Source organism: Arvicanthis niloticus, chromosome 24 (genome assembly GCF_011762505.2).
Source record: "Arvicanthis niloticus isolate mArvNil1 chromosome 24, mArvNil1.pat.X, whole genome shotgun sequence".
Taxonomy (NCBI): domain Eukaryota; kingdom Metazoa; phylum Chordata; class Mammalia; order Rodentia; family Muridae; genus Arvicanthis; species Arvicanthis niloticus.
Window position 1 is genome coordinate 15,656,890 of NC_133432.1, and position 15,680 is coordinate 15,672,569.

The window sequence follows — 15,680 nt, forward strand, 5'->3', positions numbered from 1 at the left end:
GCCCTTCACCAGGCAAGGCCAAGGTGTGTCCAGGGTCAACAGAGCTGTGTATGAGTGCCAGGGCTACAAACCAATGAGACCCTCAACCGATGTGCTTTCCAGCCTTGTCAATCAGTCCCCAGCCTCCCTGGCTTCTCAGTTCCCTTGGAGCCCAGAGCAGGACATAAGCACACAGGGCACGAGAGACCTCAAGACCAGGGGATTCATGAAGCACAGTGACAGGTGAGAAAATCAACTAGACTGGGCCACAAAGTGGGCCATGACCCCTGGGTCTTCCTTTCTCTTTGCAGCCCAACAACAGGACATAGGAGGCCGAAGCCACTGAAGTCCTGTGGACAAGCAGGCAAGCCTCCGTCTTGGGTACTGATGTCTACGACTTCCTGTCAGTTATGTCTATACCAGAAGCCCTCAGAGTCATGCAGGGACTGTGACAACCGTGACTGGGCCCCACCTTAAGCACTAGGAAGGAATGGCTAGAGGCCTAGTTCTGGACTGAGACACTCCACCGGGTACCCAGGATGTGCACCAGGCATGTACACAGAGCCTGCACGTAGTAGGCACTTTACAGACCCAGACATGAAGTAATAGGAAGAGCACAAGGCCCCTTCCCCTGGATGCCAAAGAGACACAGCACAGGGCTATGACCAAGCTGCCAAACCAGGTCTCAGGGACCTCCTCAGTCACTCCTCAGTATGTGGTGACAGAGACAAGGCTATATGGCTGCCATGACTGTTACCACATAAGGAAGTCCTAGGTCAAGTGGCCCCTAGCCTGGACCTCAGCCTTTCTAGCCCATTGCTCTTGGGAGCGAATGGTTAGCTGCCCCAGGAATCCCCAGGTGGTGAGAGGCCTCAGGCAGCCTGGCCCTGCCCTGCCCCTGCTCCTAAGCAGATGTGTAAGCAGACCCCTCCCCGTATCTGCGGCTCAGTCACCCCTCAGTCTGTGGGCAGCTCTGTCTCCACCACTTCCCCTCCGTGCTATGTCCACCTTGCTCATGGGGGCGGCTGGGAAGGTATTCAACAAAGAGGTTTGACACCAAGAGCCAGGGCCCAGCCTCGGGATGCTCAGAGCACTCATGGCTTGGCCTCCAGAGGTCATGCCAGGCTGACGGAGAAAGCATGTGAACTATGGGGAGCTGGAGCCACAAGTCTCCAGTCTAGTCAGGGCTCCTTTGTGCTCATCCCTAGGCCTGGCCCAGGGAACCAAGGGATGCCTAGAAGAAGACAGAGACACAGAACAGTGTGTGTGTGTGTGTGTGTGTGTGTGTGTGTGTGTGTGTGTGTGTGTGTGTGTGTGTGTGTGTTCACCCCCCCAGGACAATGACCTCACCTTCTGCCTCCTCCGCCAGCTCTTCCTCATTGGCACTTGCGCCTGACGCTTCCATCTCTTCATCCTCAGCGGCAGGTGGGAAGGCCGTCTCCTCACTAGCTGCAGCTGGGGTCTTCTTTTTCTTCCTCCGTGCATTCCTCTCCTTCTCCTGGGACAGGACAGTAGCGGTCAAGGCTGGGGACGCCCTATGTCTGAGGCCCAGTCACAGCTGCGAGGGCGGCGAGCTTGGCTGCGTGGATGTGCGGGCAACCTTCCCACTCAGCCCATGGCAGTAGCCATGCGGGCCAGGGCTATTTATACCACAGAGGCTTCATAGTGCCATGTGTCCCAGTGGGACCCTGGGTACAGGATGGGCCAGGCCATCGTGTCACAGTGCACACTTAGGGCACTGTTGGAGGGAGGGGCAGTGGATACAGACTCAGGGAGCACAACATGGCCTATAGTTTGGACTCGGGATTGGCCAGAGGCCACAGTGGGATCAAATGGGGATAGAAAAAGAACAAGTCAGCAGGGGGGTGATCAGGACTCTACAGGAAGGCCACACTGAAGTCCAGGTCTAAGTATAGAGGGAGAATCCAAGCAAGGCTCTGGGTGAGAGACGCTTATGTGCAAAGGCCCTGGGGTGTGGACGAGCCATATTATAGTCTTGCCTTTCCCTCAAACCACCTCTACTCCTCACACTTAGGGCCTGCCTTCATTCTCCTGGCATAGGAGCATTCAAATCCCCTCCAGGCTGGACTTCCCTGTCCCTCTACTGAGCTGGGTAGCAGCCAAGAGAAGCTGAGGCTTCCCTGAGCTTGGAATGTGAAACAGCAGTCAGGACACACGCTGGTCTTGAAATGACCAGGATCCCCTGCCCTCGCCACGCAGGGCTTTAAGGAGCTAGCACAGGGTAAGCCTGGTCTAGTATGAGGGACAGGATGTGGTGGGTGGAGGCCATTGCAACTGAGGATCTTTTCTAGGGGAAGATGGAAGACGGCAAAGGGGGAGTCATAGGTCAGAAAAAACCACCAAGGTCAGAAGCTGGTGACAGACCATATAGTTCTGCTATACCTGACTGGTGACATTCTGTCCTGGAAACACAGCATGACCAGGCTCTGAGGCCTGCTGTGTCCATTGTCACACAGGCCCTAAGCTACAGATATGCCATCCCTGGGACAGGCCAGGATTCTGGGACGCAGGAACAAAAGGGAAATACATGCCCGTCATCCATCACCATCTGTATTCCCAACACTAGGCCACAGGCCTGTTCTAAGTATACACAGACCTCGTGGACATTTGCCTTGCCACCCGCGCCCACACAAGGTCTGGTCTTGGCACCTCCCAAGAGGCCCAGGCTCCAGTCTGCGGGTGCGAGGATGTTGTGGCATGTGGCTGGGGATCCCCTTCCTCCGTCTATCTTTAGCAACAGGAACTAGGCAGCAGGTTGCAGGGACACTCACAGGAAACGGAGCCCATCAGCCTGGCAGAGCCATGGACAGGCGATACGGCACATCCCTGTGTCTCCAGAGCCTATGGGAAATCTAGCCATAGCCCCAGCACCAAAGGGCTGGTAGGCGTGTGTCATTGGTGTTCTGGAGATACGAACTCAAAATTACAAATGGCATTTACAAAACACCTACTGCACACCAGGAATCTGCAAGGTGTCAAGTCACACGTACACACAGCTACCCTGCCGTAAGATTCCACCACTCCAGGCAGCCCCTGACGCTTGAAATCAGCTCCAGATCACTGGTCCTGCCATTCTGCATAGTCTAAGTCTGCTTCTCTCGGCCCCACGCCAGCCCCAGGGACTTTATACAGCCTGTTCCCTGCCTGAACACCCTTCCCCCAGATAGCGAACACTCACTTCCTCCAACGTCATCTCCCCAGAGGCCCTCTCTGATTTCCCTGAAGGATTAACCAATGCCCTGCAAACCCTCACTCTCTCTGCATCTCTGTCTCGGCACCTGTGGGCCACATGCTGGAAGTCACGCGTGTGTCACAGCAGCTCTTGACGAGACTTACTCCTCGTCAACTGGGACCTCTGCCTGATCTAACGGCCTCCTTCTGATACCTGGAGTAGAGTTACACACTCCATGTCACTACACAAAGGAGCCTCAGAGCTGACGACACTGACTCGGAGACAAAGCTCAGAGTCAAGGAGGCCCGCCTGCTAGGGTTCAAGTACATCCCTGCCTGGAGGTCTCCCAGCAGCCACGGAGAGAAGCAGCAGAAGGAAGCAAGGCCGGCAGGGCCAGCGCCCAGATGACACACTGAGCAACCTGGAGGCCGAGCCCTGAGGGCCAGGACACAGACAGAAGGGCAGCCTTCGGCCACACAGAGGGGGAGGGAGACCTCAGAGAGGACAAGGCTGCCAAATGTTACATAACCTGCGACACGCAGGCTCCGCCCAAGCTCCCGTTTCCTGGTGAGTTTCCAGTAGCCATGTGCAGGCCAGGCCTGGGATGAGCAGGAGGGACACCCACTGACCTCCTGCCTCCCTTGCTCCCTGGGTGGCTGAGGGTGGCATGCCTTCCTGTTCTCAGACGGGGCCAGGCCAGCAGCCAAAGGCCTTAGCCACTGCTTCAGGACTCAGAGGACAGAAGTGACCCTCTTGTTCTTGTAATTTTCTTTTTGAGACACGGTCCTGTAGCCTAGGCTGGCCCTGAAATCCTGATCCTCCTGCCTCAGCCTCCTCAGTGCCATGAGCCATGAAGCCCAGCTTGACCTCCCCTCTTTCTAGGGGCAGCCAGATGTCTGTGGAGTGGGTGGGAACAGACAGCCAAGCCAGGGGCTTCTACAAAGGTCAGCTTACACAAGTGCTCACTCTATACTTGGGGGCTGGGGGAGGTATCTGCCTCTGCTTACTGCTCTTATTGTGTGTGGTCCTTAGGGCCAGCCAGCTCTTGAGGTTGCCTGGGGGAGAGAATCAGCCCACCTCCCCTACAGGCTTCCAGCCAGAACCCCCACCAGAATAACAAAGCTAAGAACAAAGTGGGGACCCCCTTCCTGGGCACCCTGGCTCTGCCCCACTCAGACAGAGTCACTTTCTCAGCTCAGCAGCTTGCCTTGATTCCCCACATCTCACTATGGAAGTAGCAAGCTCCTCAGGAACCTCCAGCCACACCTCTGACCAGCAGACAGGGACTCTGCCCTACACCGTGACCTGGGCCAGATGCTGGACTTCCCACAGTGGAAGGCACTGGCTCCCCATACGCTCCTGAAGCAGGTGGGAACTGAGGCCCAGAGGCCAAGCTGTGTGTGCCGAGCACAAGCTGCAGACAGCAGAGTCAGCGCACACACCCACCAGGCCAGAGCCCTCCGTACTTTGGGGTGATTCCACGCATGCAGGCTTACATCCATCTCTCACCTGGGACAAACATACCACACCCTGAAGACCCTGAGCCCTCTACCATCAGCACCCCGGTGGCTTTAGCTGGTGGGGAGCTGGCAAATTGCCTCATGTCTTCTTCCAAGTACTGCCCTGGCACTTGGGAGGAACGCACCTTCCCCCAGAGACCTTGGAGGCAGTTGTTTTATCCTTCCCATTTCACAGGCAGAGAAACTGAGGCACAGAGAGGAAAGGACTCTTGGCTAACGCCACACAGCCTGTAAGTAGCACAACCTAGATACACACATGCACGCACACACACACACTCACTCACACAACCCTTGGTAATTGCTGCATAGTGATTGCAAGGGCTTCAGGTACCTAGAGAACATGGGGTAGGTATCTATGATGTAGGTGACAGGGATGTCACAAAGAGCAAGCAGCCCCACAGAGTGCCTCCCATTCACGGGCACCTCTTTTCTGACTCACAGGACCACCTGCGTTTCTGTCCACTGTCATCACCCCCCTCCACCCACCTTCTAGCTGAAGAAATAGCTCAGTGGGGAGAAACTGGTCAGGTCATATGGGTGCTCAAACCACAAGCTCGGCCCTGGCCCCTCTTCCTAGCTGACTGTGTACTCAGGTCCACTGCGGGTCCTTGAGAGCAGAGGGAGCAGTCCCCTGGAAACATGGAGAGTTGGGAAATCATATGCTCAGGGGAACACGGGCTGTAAACAATAGCTGGGGCATGAGGGTGGGCTGAGGAGGGTGCCCCTGGATTCTGCACGGGACTCGAGAAGACTAACGGAATGATGCTGTCTCTGGCCTGCTCTCCCATGCTCTGCCGTGCCATGCATTGCTGTATGCCCTGCTCTGGGTCTCGGTAGGTTGCAGGCAAGAGCAACATGTCTTCAGTTGCACAGGAACCCATGCAACTTTAAACCCAGGGAAGGACAGACCACAAGGTGTCCTCCCAAGCCTCAGACCATGGCGGGAGATTGGGGGGGGGGGGGCAGCATGCAGAGTTACTCAGCTCTGAGTTTACACACCCACTTAGGTGGCTAACGAGCTTCCCTGGGCCTCAGTTTCCCCAGCCCTAAAATGGTGATGATGTCAAGCATGTACAAGATGAGAGGAGAGAAGGATCATGGGAAGGCCACAGCTTTCCGTGTGGGATGCGTCTGGCCTCTGTCTTCCTCCAGCCTCTGTGTTTTGGGACCCTCATTCCCTGTCATGTAGCCCTCCTGCCCCAAAGGCAGCCAGGCAGAAGCCAAAGTACTCCCTCGGGGCCCTTTGCCTCTGGGTCTCCAATCCAGGGCACTGAGGGTAACAGTGGAATCCTGGCTGAGTTAGGGCCAAGCCATAGCTCTCCATGCGGGTGCCAGGCATCCAGGGTCCACACCGGCTGTCCCCAGTCCCCAGCTCACGAGTTCTGGCCAGACTCACCATCTTTAGCTTGTGTTGTTGAAGAATTTCGTCCAGGTTCTGCCTCTTCTTGTAGTTGAAGTAGAAGTTCTTACACTGGGACACAGTCTTGGAGCCCACCATGCGGGCGATGGCTGACCAGTTCCTCCCATGTTCCAGGAGGCCTGCAGGTGGAGGGCAGGTGAGGGTTTACTACAGTCTAAGACCAAGGGGCACAGCCAGGGACCAGGAAACAAATGGTGACAGGCACGGCCCCAAGCGAGGCCACGGTTAAGATTCTAGGGGCCAGAAGACAGCCTCCCCCAATCCGTCCCTCCCCAGTTGGGCGGGAGCTGTGGTGACCCAGCTCTGACACTGCACAGCTGCAGCGAGGCCTCAGGAGAACAAGCTTGCTTTCCGGTCTCACCATAGGTGAAGGAAAAAGAGCTCTGGAAGAGCAGAGTTCGGAGCAGGGCCAAGTTGGGGAAGGGAGCAGGGTGAGCTTGGGCCCTCACACCTCAAGAGCGGCACTAGACTCAGGGCCACCTGGCATTCAGCAGCCGCTGATGGATCTGTCTGAAGACACAGCTTGAGACCACATGGTGGGAGAATCTTCAGATCTGCGAGCCCACCACCCCTTCAAGTCCACCAAAGCCACAGACCTCACTGCTCACAAGCTCTGAGGCCACAAACCTTGGGCTAGAATAGAAGGCTAGGGACCCCTCTATTCACACCTCACCAACCTTCAATGGGCCCCAGCTCCCTTAAAGGCAAAGCTGGTCACCTTCCCATAGCAGCAGTAGAACCTGCCACTGGGAATGGAGGTTAGGAGGCCGGAGGACAGTGCCAGGCTCCAAGCTTCAAAGTCACGTGTGATAACACTAAGTCCCATTTCCTATCACCAAGCTTCAAATCCTTTTCTTTTAGAGTCAAAGCAGAACAAGAGGCTGTAACTATGAATTGCAGGGGGGCAGGAGGGCAGACAGGAAGGGAAGGGGGACCCACCCCCTCATTCAAACCCCAGTTGGTTGCTTACTACAAACAAAGGAAACAATAAAACCCCTACACACCAGTAAGTGACCCCCTAGGTCTACACTGCTTTGCCCCTCCCCCACACCCTGGTCAAGACTGAAATTCTTGAACGTTTCCCACCCAGCTCAGGAGTAGGCCAGGAGCCTCCCTCACCTTCCCACTGTATTGAGGGGGGGAGGGGAAACACTGGGCGCTGCCCCCCCCCCACATGGTATGGGGGAGGTACAGGCCACCTGCTGGGCTCCAGTGACCACAAGAGCCACGTGGCTCCATAGTTGCTTCTCAGGGATCCGCAAGGACAGGCGGCCGGGAGAGCCAGGGCTCAGGATCAAGTGTAACTCAGCCCCTGACCTTTCCCTCCACCCGCGCCAGCAGCAGCTGCCACTTCCAGAACCTGGCGGCTGGGGTTGCGTTTATTTATATTACCCGAGTGCAGTCCAAGAGGGCCCAGCAAACACGTCAGGCCGAGGGATCGCAGGCCCGGAACCCCAGGGCAGGTCTCCATTTGGAGCTGTTGGGGGTGGGGTGCCTGGGGGGGGGATGGCCCGACCCCGGGGAGCAGACATTTCCAAATTCAGTTAAGTCAACAAGGAGTCTGAACAGCTGGGTCTCCCAACTAACTTAGCCTATAGAAGCAAGGAACTGGAGTGGGGGATGACACTCAGCTGTTCCCGAACACGTGTGGTCAGGGAAGAGCACTGGGCAGAGCTGGGGTGGGGGGCCCTTCCTTGAGTGTGCCACACAGCCCTGGGGAGACAAGAGCTTCTTCCACTCTTGTTCTAGAACCTTACACTGGGGTGCCATGCACAGGAGTACTTCACAACCCATGTTGTAGAGACAGCCCAGCTGCCCTGTCCAACCCGGGGAGCCCCCCTGAGAATGCCCCAGCCAAGCCTGGAGCCCAGATTAAGTACAGCCTCCTTCCAGGGGATCTTGGCTGCACCCTAGAAAGGCAAGAAGGAACGCCAGGGAAAGGGAAGCCATGGCCACGGGTCCAAAATTCCAAGTCCCCACCACCACCACCACCACCACATGCGCAGCCGAAATTTCCTGTAGCCCCATCAAAGTCCCTGTCACCAGCCAACCCCACCCTCCAGCCCCCATCCCCAGCTGGGGACCACTCACATCCTCTCATCTGCGTCTCCCCCTCGGCCAAGTTTTCTGGAAACATCCGGCTGGAAGGATGCTCCAGAGAGCGGAGCAGTGATTAGGAGGCTGTGGCCACAAGGCTCCTTAGGGCTTCTTGCTGGTATCCCCTGGTTCTATCTCTGTTCACATCCTCAGGAGCCGTGAGGGCAAAAGCAGGCACTGGGGGTGGGCCCAGGACTCCTCCAGCCGCTGCTACCAGCTGCCCCAGGGAGCAGAGCAGTGCCCTTCCTGCTTGGGAGGGGAGCGAGGGCTACGGCAGCAGCGGGAAGTTGTCAGTTCTGTGTGCTGGGTTTCTCTGTGCCAGGCGTCACCAGTGCGCACGCGGCGTCCGCAGATCTTCCAGGCACCAGTGTCTCAGGGAGGACACTTTGGGGAGGGTGCTGGCCCAGAGCCCCCAGACCCACTAAGCCACAGGAATCCAAAAGCAGGATAGTACCAGGCAGCTGTGTCCCTAAACGGCTGGGCTGTGGGACCCAGGGCTCTGCGCAGCTCTTCTTGCTGCCTGACCCAACGAGCCGCGTCAGGACTGAATGTGACCTCCAGACGCGGCGGGCGGGGGCGGGCGGGGGCCGGGCACAGGCCCAGGTTCGGCTGGGCGGGCCAACTGGCACAGGCTCCCTCCCTCTCTCCCCATCCGTGGCAGCGTCAGCAGCGGTAAGAACAGACTGAGGGATCCAGAAAAACACAGCTCCCACCCCCGGCAGGCAGGGAGCAAGCAGCCTCTTCCGCCCGCCCGCCCGCCAGCCCTCCCGCCAGCCAGCCGGTTCCACCTGCGGTCGCACCCCCCTTCCTCACAGGCCCCCAAAGCCTGGCCCAGTCAGCCTCCTGGAGGGCTGTGGGTGGCCAAGGGTTTCTATGGGAGTGGAGGGGGGGGAACTTTGGATGTACTTAGGAGTACTCTGACACCACAACCATTTGTGGTGGGGGGAGGGCCTGGGACTCCCAGAGGCCTGGGCAAGGGTCTGGGGACCCTGGCTACCTAATACATCCTCTTTTCTCCGACAGCACCTGCTGCGAGGTCCAAGGGCTCCCAGGAGGCCAAGACAGCTAAGCTGCCCCCTAGAGCAGCATCTGGTCTGGCTGACTTCTAGAACCAACTCTTTCCTCTAGCCCTTGCCCTTCCATTCTGTTCTAGAAGCTCAGAGGACAGGGACAGACAGATTGGAGCGTCCCTGTATCCCCGGCCAGCTGGCGGAGAGATCCCGATTCCAACAGTGCTGAGAACACAGGTCATTCCCACAGAATCCCACTGTGCCCCACAGGGAACTGCAAAGGGGGCCTATGCGAGCATATCCCCTGTGAAAATGTCAGGGTGCTCCTTGAAGGAAACCCCAAAGCTCCGAAGGCTGAAGGGCTACAGAGAACAGTTAGCTCTACTGCTCCCAACCCTGAGAAGGCCCCAGGACATTTGCATCTGCTTAGGAAGCATTTTGGGCCCTGCCTCTAGCCCTGGGGATGGGTGGATAGGGAGTTGGGTGGCATCTCATCTCCATAGCATCTACTTCCTGAGACCAGCTCTTTGTTGCAGCCATCTGGGACTGCTGTCCTTCCACACTCATGGGTGCTTGAGCTGCAAATGTCTTTCAAAAAGGAACGAAGCTCTAGACACCTGAGTGTCTGAGGCTGGGAGCCATGAAGGTCCCATGAGTGTCTGTCCTGGGAGTGTTAGGCCTGTGTGCTCAGTGCAATGGTTTTGCCAGCCTGCCTTTGCGGTCTTGGGTTCTCCCACCCCACTAATTTCTAAGGAAGGAATTTCAGAGGCAGCTACTTAGGAAGTGAAATTGGCCAAGACAGGAAGTCAAGGCAGGGGGCCTGAGTCAGGGCCTGAAGCTGGCAGAGAGCTGAGGGAGCCCAGTAGCCACGAGGGGTGGAGGGGGGTGGGGGGGGTGAGGGGGAAAGAAATGGTGACAAAAGGTGACCCTTTCTCATGTGCTACCTGGGACCCATGAAACGCTCCAGAGCCTCAGCAGCTGTGACTGTTCCAGACCCATCCCCTCCACAGGGTCTGTGCTCAGCAAGTGTGTAACCTCTGAGACAGGAACATGGGAGGTTTGGGCTCTCCCAGTCTAGGGGCTCCCAGATTCTCCCAGGAAGAAACTTAGGAGTGTACCTCACCCCAACCTCCACCACCATAGCAGCGTTCTTAAGACTCCCTTGTAAAATAAGACCTTCCCAGAGCAAAAGTCAGAGAACCGTGCACTCCCTGTCCTGAGGCCTCTAGTCACATCCTCCTTCCCTAAGGAATGTTGAGCCTGCTCTGGATTCAACAGATGGATGTATGGACACCCAGCACCAACACAAGAGGCCCAGAGACCTACAGGGAGCCCTGTGGGGACATCTGTGATGATCTCACCCTTGAACCTGCCCCGACCGCCTTCTCGCTCCACACTTCAGACCGCAGCACTAGTACCTGTCAATCTCTGGTAAGATAGAGGTACTCCATACCACGTCAGACAAAGTCGGCAGGGCTCGACCTAAGGCCAGTTGCCCACCTACAGAGCAGAGTCAAAATGTCCTGTCCCCCAGAGCCTTGGCTGGCTGCGTCGTTGAGCCGGACTCAACCATGCCACTTTCTGTATTTTTTTCTCAACATGGTGCACGTGGAAACTGGGGTCACAAGGGTCATTCACTACCTGTCCCTCCCTAGCAAAGAGTGGGATGCTGGCCCAGAGTGAGGGAAGGTGAGAGCCGACAACCTCTCCTTTAGGGCACTGATTAGGGACAAGAGTCCAGAGCCTGACCCACGTCTGGCCATACCTCAATCCATACAGGAGCCCTGCTTTCTCCCTGGGAATCATCACAAGAGGCCAAAACCCTCCAGACACTCCTCCAGGGCCATCTCCATCCTGCCCGTGGGGATCTCCAAGCCCCGTCATCTCCTCATTTGGATGAAGTCTGGCGCTCATGGCCCCTGAACTCGGCGCAGTGGCCACACTACTCACTTGGCTAGCCTACTTCACTGCTGCGCACAAGATCCCCTGCGAGGCACACGGTGCGCTCCTGGAAAGGTCAGCCTGGCCTGCAATGGGGACAGCATGAACTCTGACAGAACAGTGGCTGAGCCTCCGCACCAGGCCTAGGTGTTCAACCATGAGAAGGATGAGACCAGACCACAGGCACTGGCAGGCAGGGCTCTCAAGGGAGGATGTGTCTACTGAGCAGAGCTGGCACAGGACACTCCACTGCCTGCCCTGGAGACAGCATTCAATGACCATGGTCTAAGCCACTACCCCCCAACCACTGGCTATGTCCAGGGTCAGAATTCCTTAGGGGCCAGGCTAACCTTTCTTAGGGAACTTGAAGCTTTTGGTCCAGCCCTATAGCCCCCTAAGTCTCCCTGAGTGTAGTCTTTGTCCTAAGGCAGGCAGGGGCCAGGTCCCTGAATATAGCCAGTTCCTAAGGAGGCAGCTTCTAGCTTAGGCTCAGGCCCCACCCAAGTGTGAGCCCAGGAAAGCAGCCCTGCCCCCCTAAGCATACACATACCACACAGAGAGAGATCTTGGGCCATCGGGTAGCCAGACTCCAACTCCAGGTCCCTTCCGTCCCTTTGAAACCCCACCTTTGTCACCGATGCCACTGTGGTCTCTCCACTTCTGCCTCTTACACCGGCACTGTCTGGTTTCTAATGTCTCACTTGAGTGCACTGTCCCTGACACAGGGCTATCTGCACCACTGGTTGCCCTTCCGACTGTCCGTCCATCCTTCCTTCCTTCCTTCATTACTTTAAGCAGTAGCCCAGAGCCCAACCTGATTTAATCTTCTAAGTCCTGTTTTGCAACTCAAGAGCCTGGGTTCTAATCCCAGACACCCCACATCACAGCTATGCAACCTTGGGTAGCTCAGTTCAACATCTCTGGGCCTCTTTCCTTATCAGCATAATAGCAGTTGCCTCAAAGCAGGGTGGAGGTAAATAAAGCATCTGCCTCCATAGTAAGCTCACTTCACTTGTGGCTGGGCAGTATCTTGGCAGGTCATGCCCCTGCATCCCACCCTTCATGACACAGGCAGGGATCAGCCCCATTCTACAGGTACCCACTCAAGCCAGATTCCAGAGGAGGCAGAGTTGGGACTCCAGTCCAGGCTGTGAGCTGCCCTGCAGTCTGCACCTGAGTACCCACTGTATACCAAGTACTGCAAGCATTTGGCTCCTAACCTACCTACCCTGATGATGAACCTGGGCCAGACCTCCCTGCTCTTTCTAGAGAGCAAATGAAAATCAGGCCGAAATGGGGGAGGTAGTCAGACCAGAAGCTGTCCAGGTGATGGAGCTGGGGCAAGGTACCAAAATGCCTAAGACTTCAGCTCTTCAAGGTCAGCTATGGACTAATTATTGACTATTGATCAAAAAGCCACTTTGTTTTAATCACTGAGCTGGACAGTATTTCCAGCCCAAGTTTTATGTCCACCCAGAAGTTATGCATAGGGACAGACCGTACAAGGGACCAGAATGGTCATTCTACTGCGGCAGGCCAGCTAAGAAGGAATCTGTGGCTAGGTGTGCTGAGACACGCCTTAAATCACAGCACTCAGGAGGCAGAGGCGGGCACCTCTTCAAGTTCAAGGCTACAAAGAGACCCTGTTTTTAGGAAGGAAGGAAGGAAGGAAGGAAGGAAGGAAGGAAGGGGAAGGGGAAGGGGAAGGGGAAGGGGAAGGGGAAGGGGAAGGGGAAGGGGAAGGGGAAGGGGAAGGGGAAGGGGAAGGGGGGGAAAGGGAAATCCTGATAAATGGGGGGAGGGTGGTGTGGTCATAACAGGAAGAAGGCCAGCAGCATGAGACTGCCACCTGAGGTGGGATGTAGGTGCAGAACTGTCCCTGGGGCCTTGGAGGGAACGTGGCCCTGCCCACACTTCAACTTTGCACCTCTAGTTTCCTGAGCAAGGGACAGAAAAATTTCCTATTGTACTGAAGCCAGTGACTAGTTATACAGATGAAGAAAGTGACTGGTTTGACCACACACACAGGAAGTCCAGCTAGGTTTCTCTGGGGGCTGGATTCTTCTGCAGCTGTCCTTCACAGCTGGGCTACAGAGGATGCTCCAGTGGCTCTGGGGACACCTGGTTGCTTACCTGCCTGGGTTCCCTGAGGGCCTGGCTCTCTGTGGGCTCCTACCCCACACTGGGCCAAGGATGGGTGGGTACCATCTGCCTGGGACACAGCTTGGCTGGGGTCATTTTCCTCTCTGAGTTGTCAGCACTCTCTCGGCAGGGTGCTCTGGAACATTCTTAGCCTCTCACCCCCACAGGCTGTGGAAAAGGAGCTACCACGGGCTGTGCGCACCTGCCTCCCCGCCCCCGCCTCCGGAACAGCCATCAGCAGCCACTGCGAGCAGGCATAATTGTCCAGATTGCTGTAATTCACAGCAGCAGCCCGCGCCGGCGCTCACGGCGCTATTTCAAATGTCACTGAGCAGGGCCGGTGCACACAGGCCCCAGGATCAGTGGGGACGAGCTCCCAGCCCTCCCTATAGGCCCTAACCTTGAGACACTGGCATCAGGGCGCTCCATCCCAGCTGGTGAGTCATCCCACCCCCTCCCACCTCCTGATCTGCCCTTCCAAAAGGGAGAGAGCAGCGCAGCCTCCCGGTGTCGGGCAACAGCTATGGGCTGGTGACAGCAGGAGGATGCCTGAGAGGCTGCAAGGGTATGGGGAAAGATGGGCACTTGCCACGAGCACTTTGCAGTCAGTATGCTGAGACCCCAGGACCCACATGTGATAAAAACCAAGAGGTCACATGATCCCCATAGAAGCATGCTGAGCCCCAGGCAGGAATAACCCACCGCTCAGTCACCAGGTGAGCCCACAAGCAAAGTGTGTGTGTACTGGGGTGGGGGTGGGGGTATGGAGGGAATCACACTTCATGTAGCTCTGCAGCCCTCATAGGTACACGAGCAACCCTGAAAACAGCGCTAAGGGAGTGCAGTCGGGCGTAAGGACTACAGCGGCAGCAGGCATCATTCCTGTAAGTGTCAGGGCAAAATGACTTCTAACCACAGACCGGAAGTCCATTAGTGCTGCCTCGCCCTTGGACTGATGGGCAGGAGGGACCGATAATGGGTACGGGATTTCCATCTAGGGCGTGTAGGCTTATAGCATAGCACTGTGGGTAAATGTAGGTGGACATGGTTTTGGGGTTTTTGTTTATTTGAGACAGGGTCTCAGGTAGCCCATGCTGGCTTTCCACTTGCTATGAACACCTGACACTGTTATTGTGACATGGAACGCACGGTCCCCTGCCTCTGCCTTCCAAAAGCTGAGATTACAAGCACTTCCCAGGATGCCCAGGTTAATAGACAGCTTTTCAGTGGTCAAGTCTGTTGTGCAGACTTTGCGGAGATTAAACCATGGGAATCAGACCATTAAAAACTTTTTAGAATTCATACCGCAAACCACAACATAGACACATACAAAAAAAAAAAAAAAAAAAAACCAAAAAACACACAGCCCCTCTGGGGTGACGGTACACTGCACCCAGCCGGCTGGAGACACAATCTCAGAACCCTGTGAAAGGATATCTCTATGTTCTTTCTGAGCGACGGCCCAGCCCCCAGGCCAAGCCCACCCTTGGGTGAAAGACAGCACAGGCCAGAAAGACACATGTCCAGCTGGAAAACCAGGAACACTTAAAGGACCCTCCAGGTTGGTGGCTGCTCTCAGGTGGTACGGGCTACTCCTGCTAGGTGCATTAGACCCTTAGCAAACCCCGAGAGTGGGGAGGAGGTCTGAGGACCAGAGCCACAGGCGGCGGCGGCGGCAGCAGCGGCAGGTGTGTTAGAACTCCTAATAAAAGCCACTGGTTCCCACCATTCACACAGCAGCCTGGACACAGCAGCCACAGAGCCACAGCCTAGAAGCAGGGGCGGGGGCGGGGCCTGAGTGGAGTATGAAGGATGGGAGCCAGAGGACCGGGCTGGCCCCCAGGGTATCACCTCTGGAGCTATGGGAGGTCTTCAGCCTGGACTCCTCGTCCATAATGAGGAGCAGAGATGGGAGCTACATCTCAGAAGGGTCGGGTGGCAGCTAAGGCAGGAGCCAAGTGCAGTGCCACACTTAAGTGAGTAGTGGCTCTGTGTCTCTCAGGGATATGGGACTGCAGTGCCACACTTAAGTGAGTAGGTGGCTTTGTGTCTCTCAGGGATATGGGACTGCAGTGCTACACTTAAGTGAGTTAGGTGACTTTGTGTCTCTCAGGGATATGGGGGAAGCAGGAACAGACATTCAGAGTGGCCAGCTCTTGGACTCTCAGTGAAAGCCACCCATCCTAAGAATCTTAATGCCTAGCTTCAATTCCTTGTAGCCATCCTGGCACTCCTATCTTAGGAATGGGTAAACTGAGGCTCAGAGATAGGTCACCAAGCTGCAAAGTGAAGGCCTCAGGCATAATCAATGTGGTTTCAAGGGAAGTTATGATACTATCACCAGGGCAAGGATACTAGGGCCCCACAAAGGTCAGGGC

The 15,680-nt window shown here is 56.3% G+C and overlaps 1 protein-coding gene across 15 annotated transcripts in view; it reads right to left on the reverse strand.

Moving 5' to 3' along the window:
* The window catches only part of Ncor2 (nuclear receptor corepressor 2), a 160,775-nt gene that overhangs the window by 32,393 nt on the left and 112,702 nt on the right, over positions 1–15,680 (reverse strand). For all 15 annotated transcript variants that reach the window (XM_076922945.1, XM_076922947.1, XM_076922952.1 and 12 more), the window contains 2 exons: positions 6,089–6,231; positions 1,330–1,477 (listed from right to left, as the gene is read on the reverse strand). In XM_076922945.1, the coding sequence (XP_076779060.1) occupies positions 1,330–1,477; positions 6,089–6,231 (291 nt within the window). The remainder of the gene's footprint in view (positions 1–1,329; positions 1,478–6,088; positions 6,232–15,680) is intronic.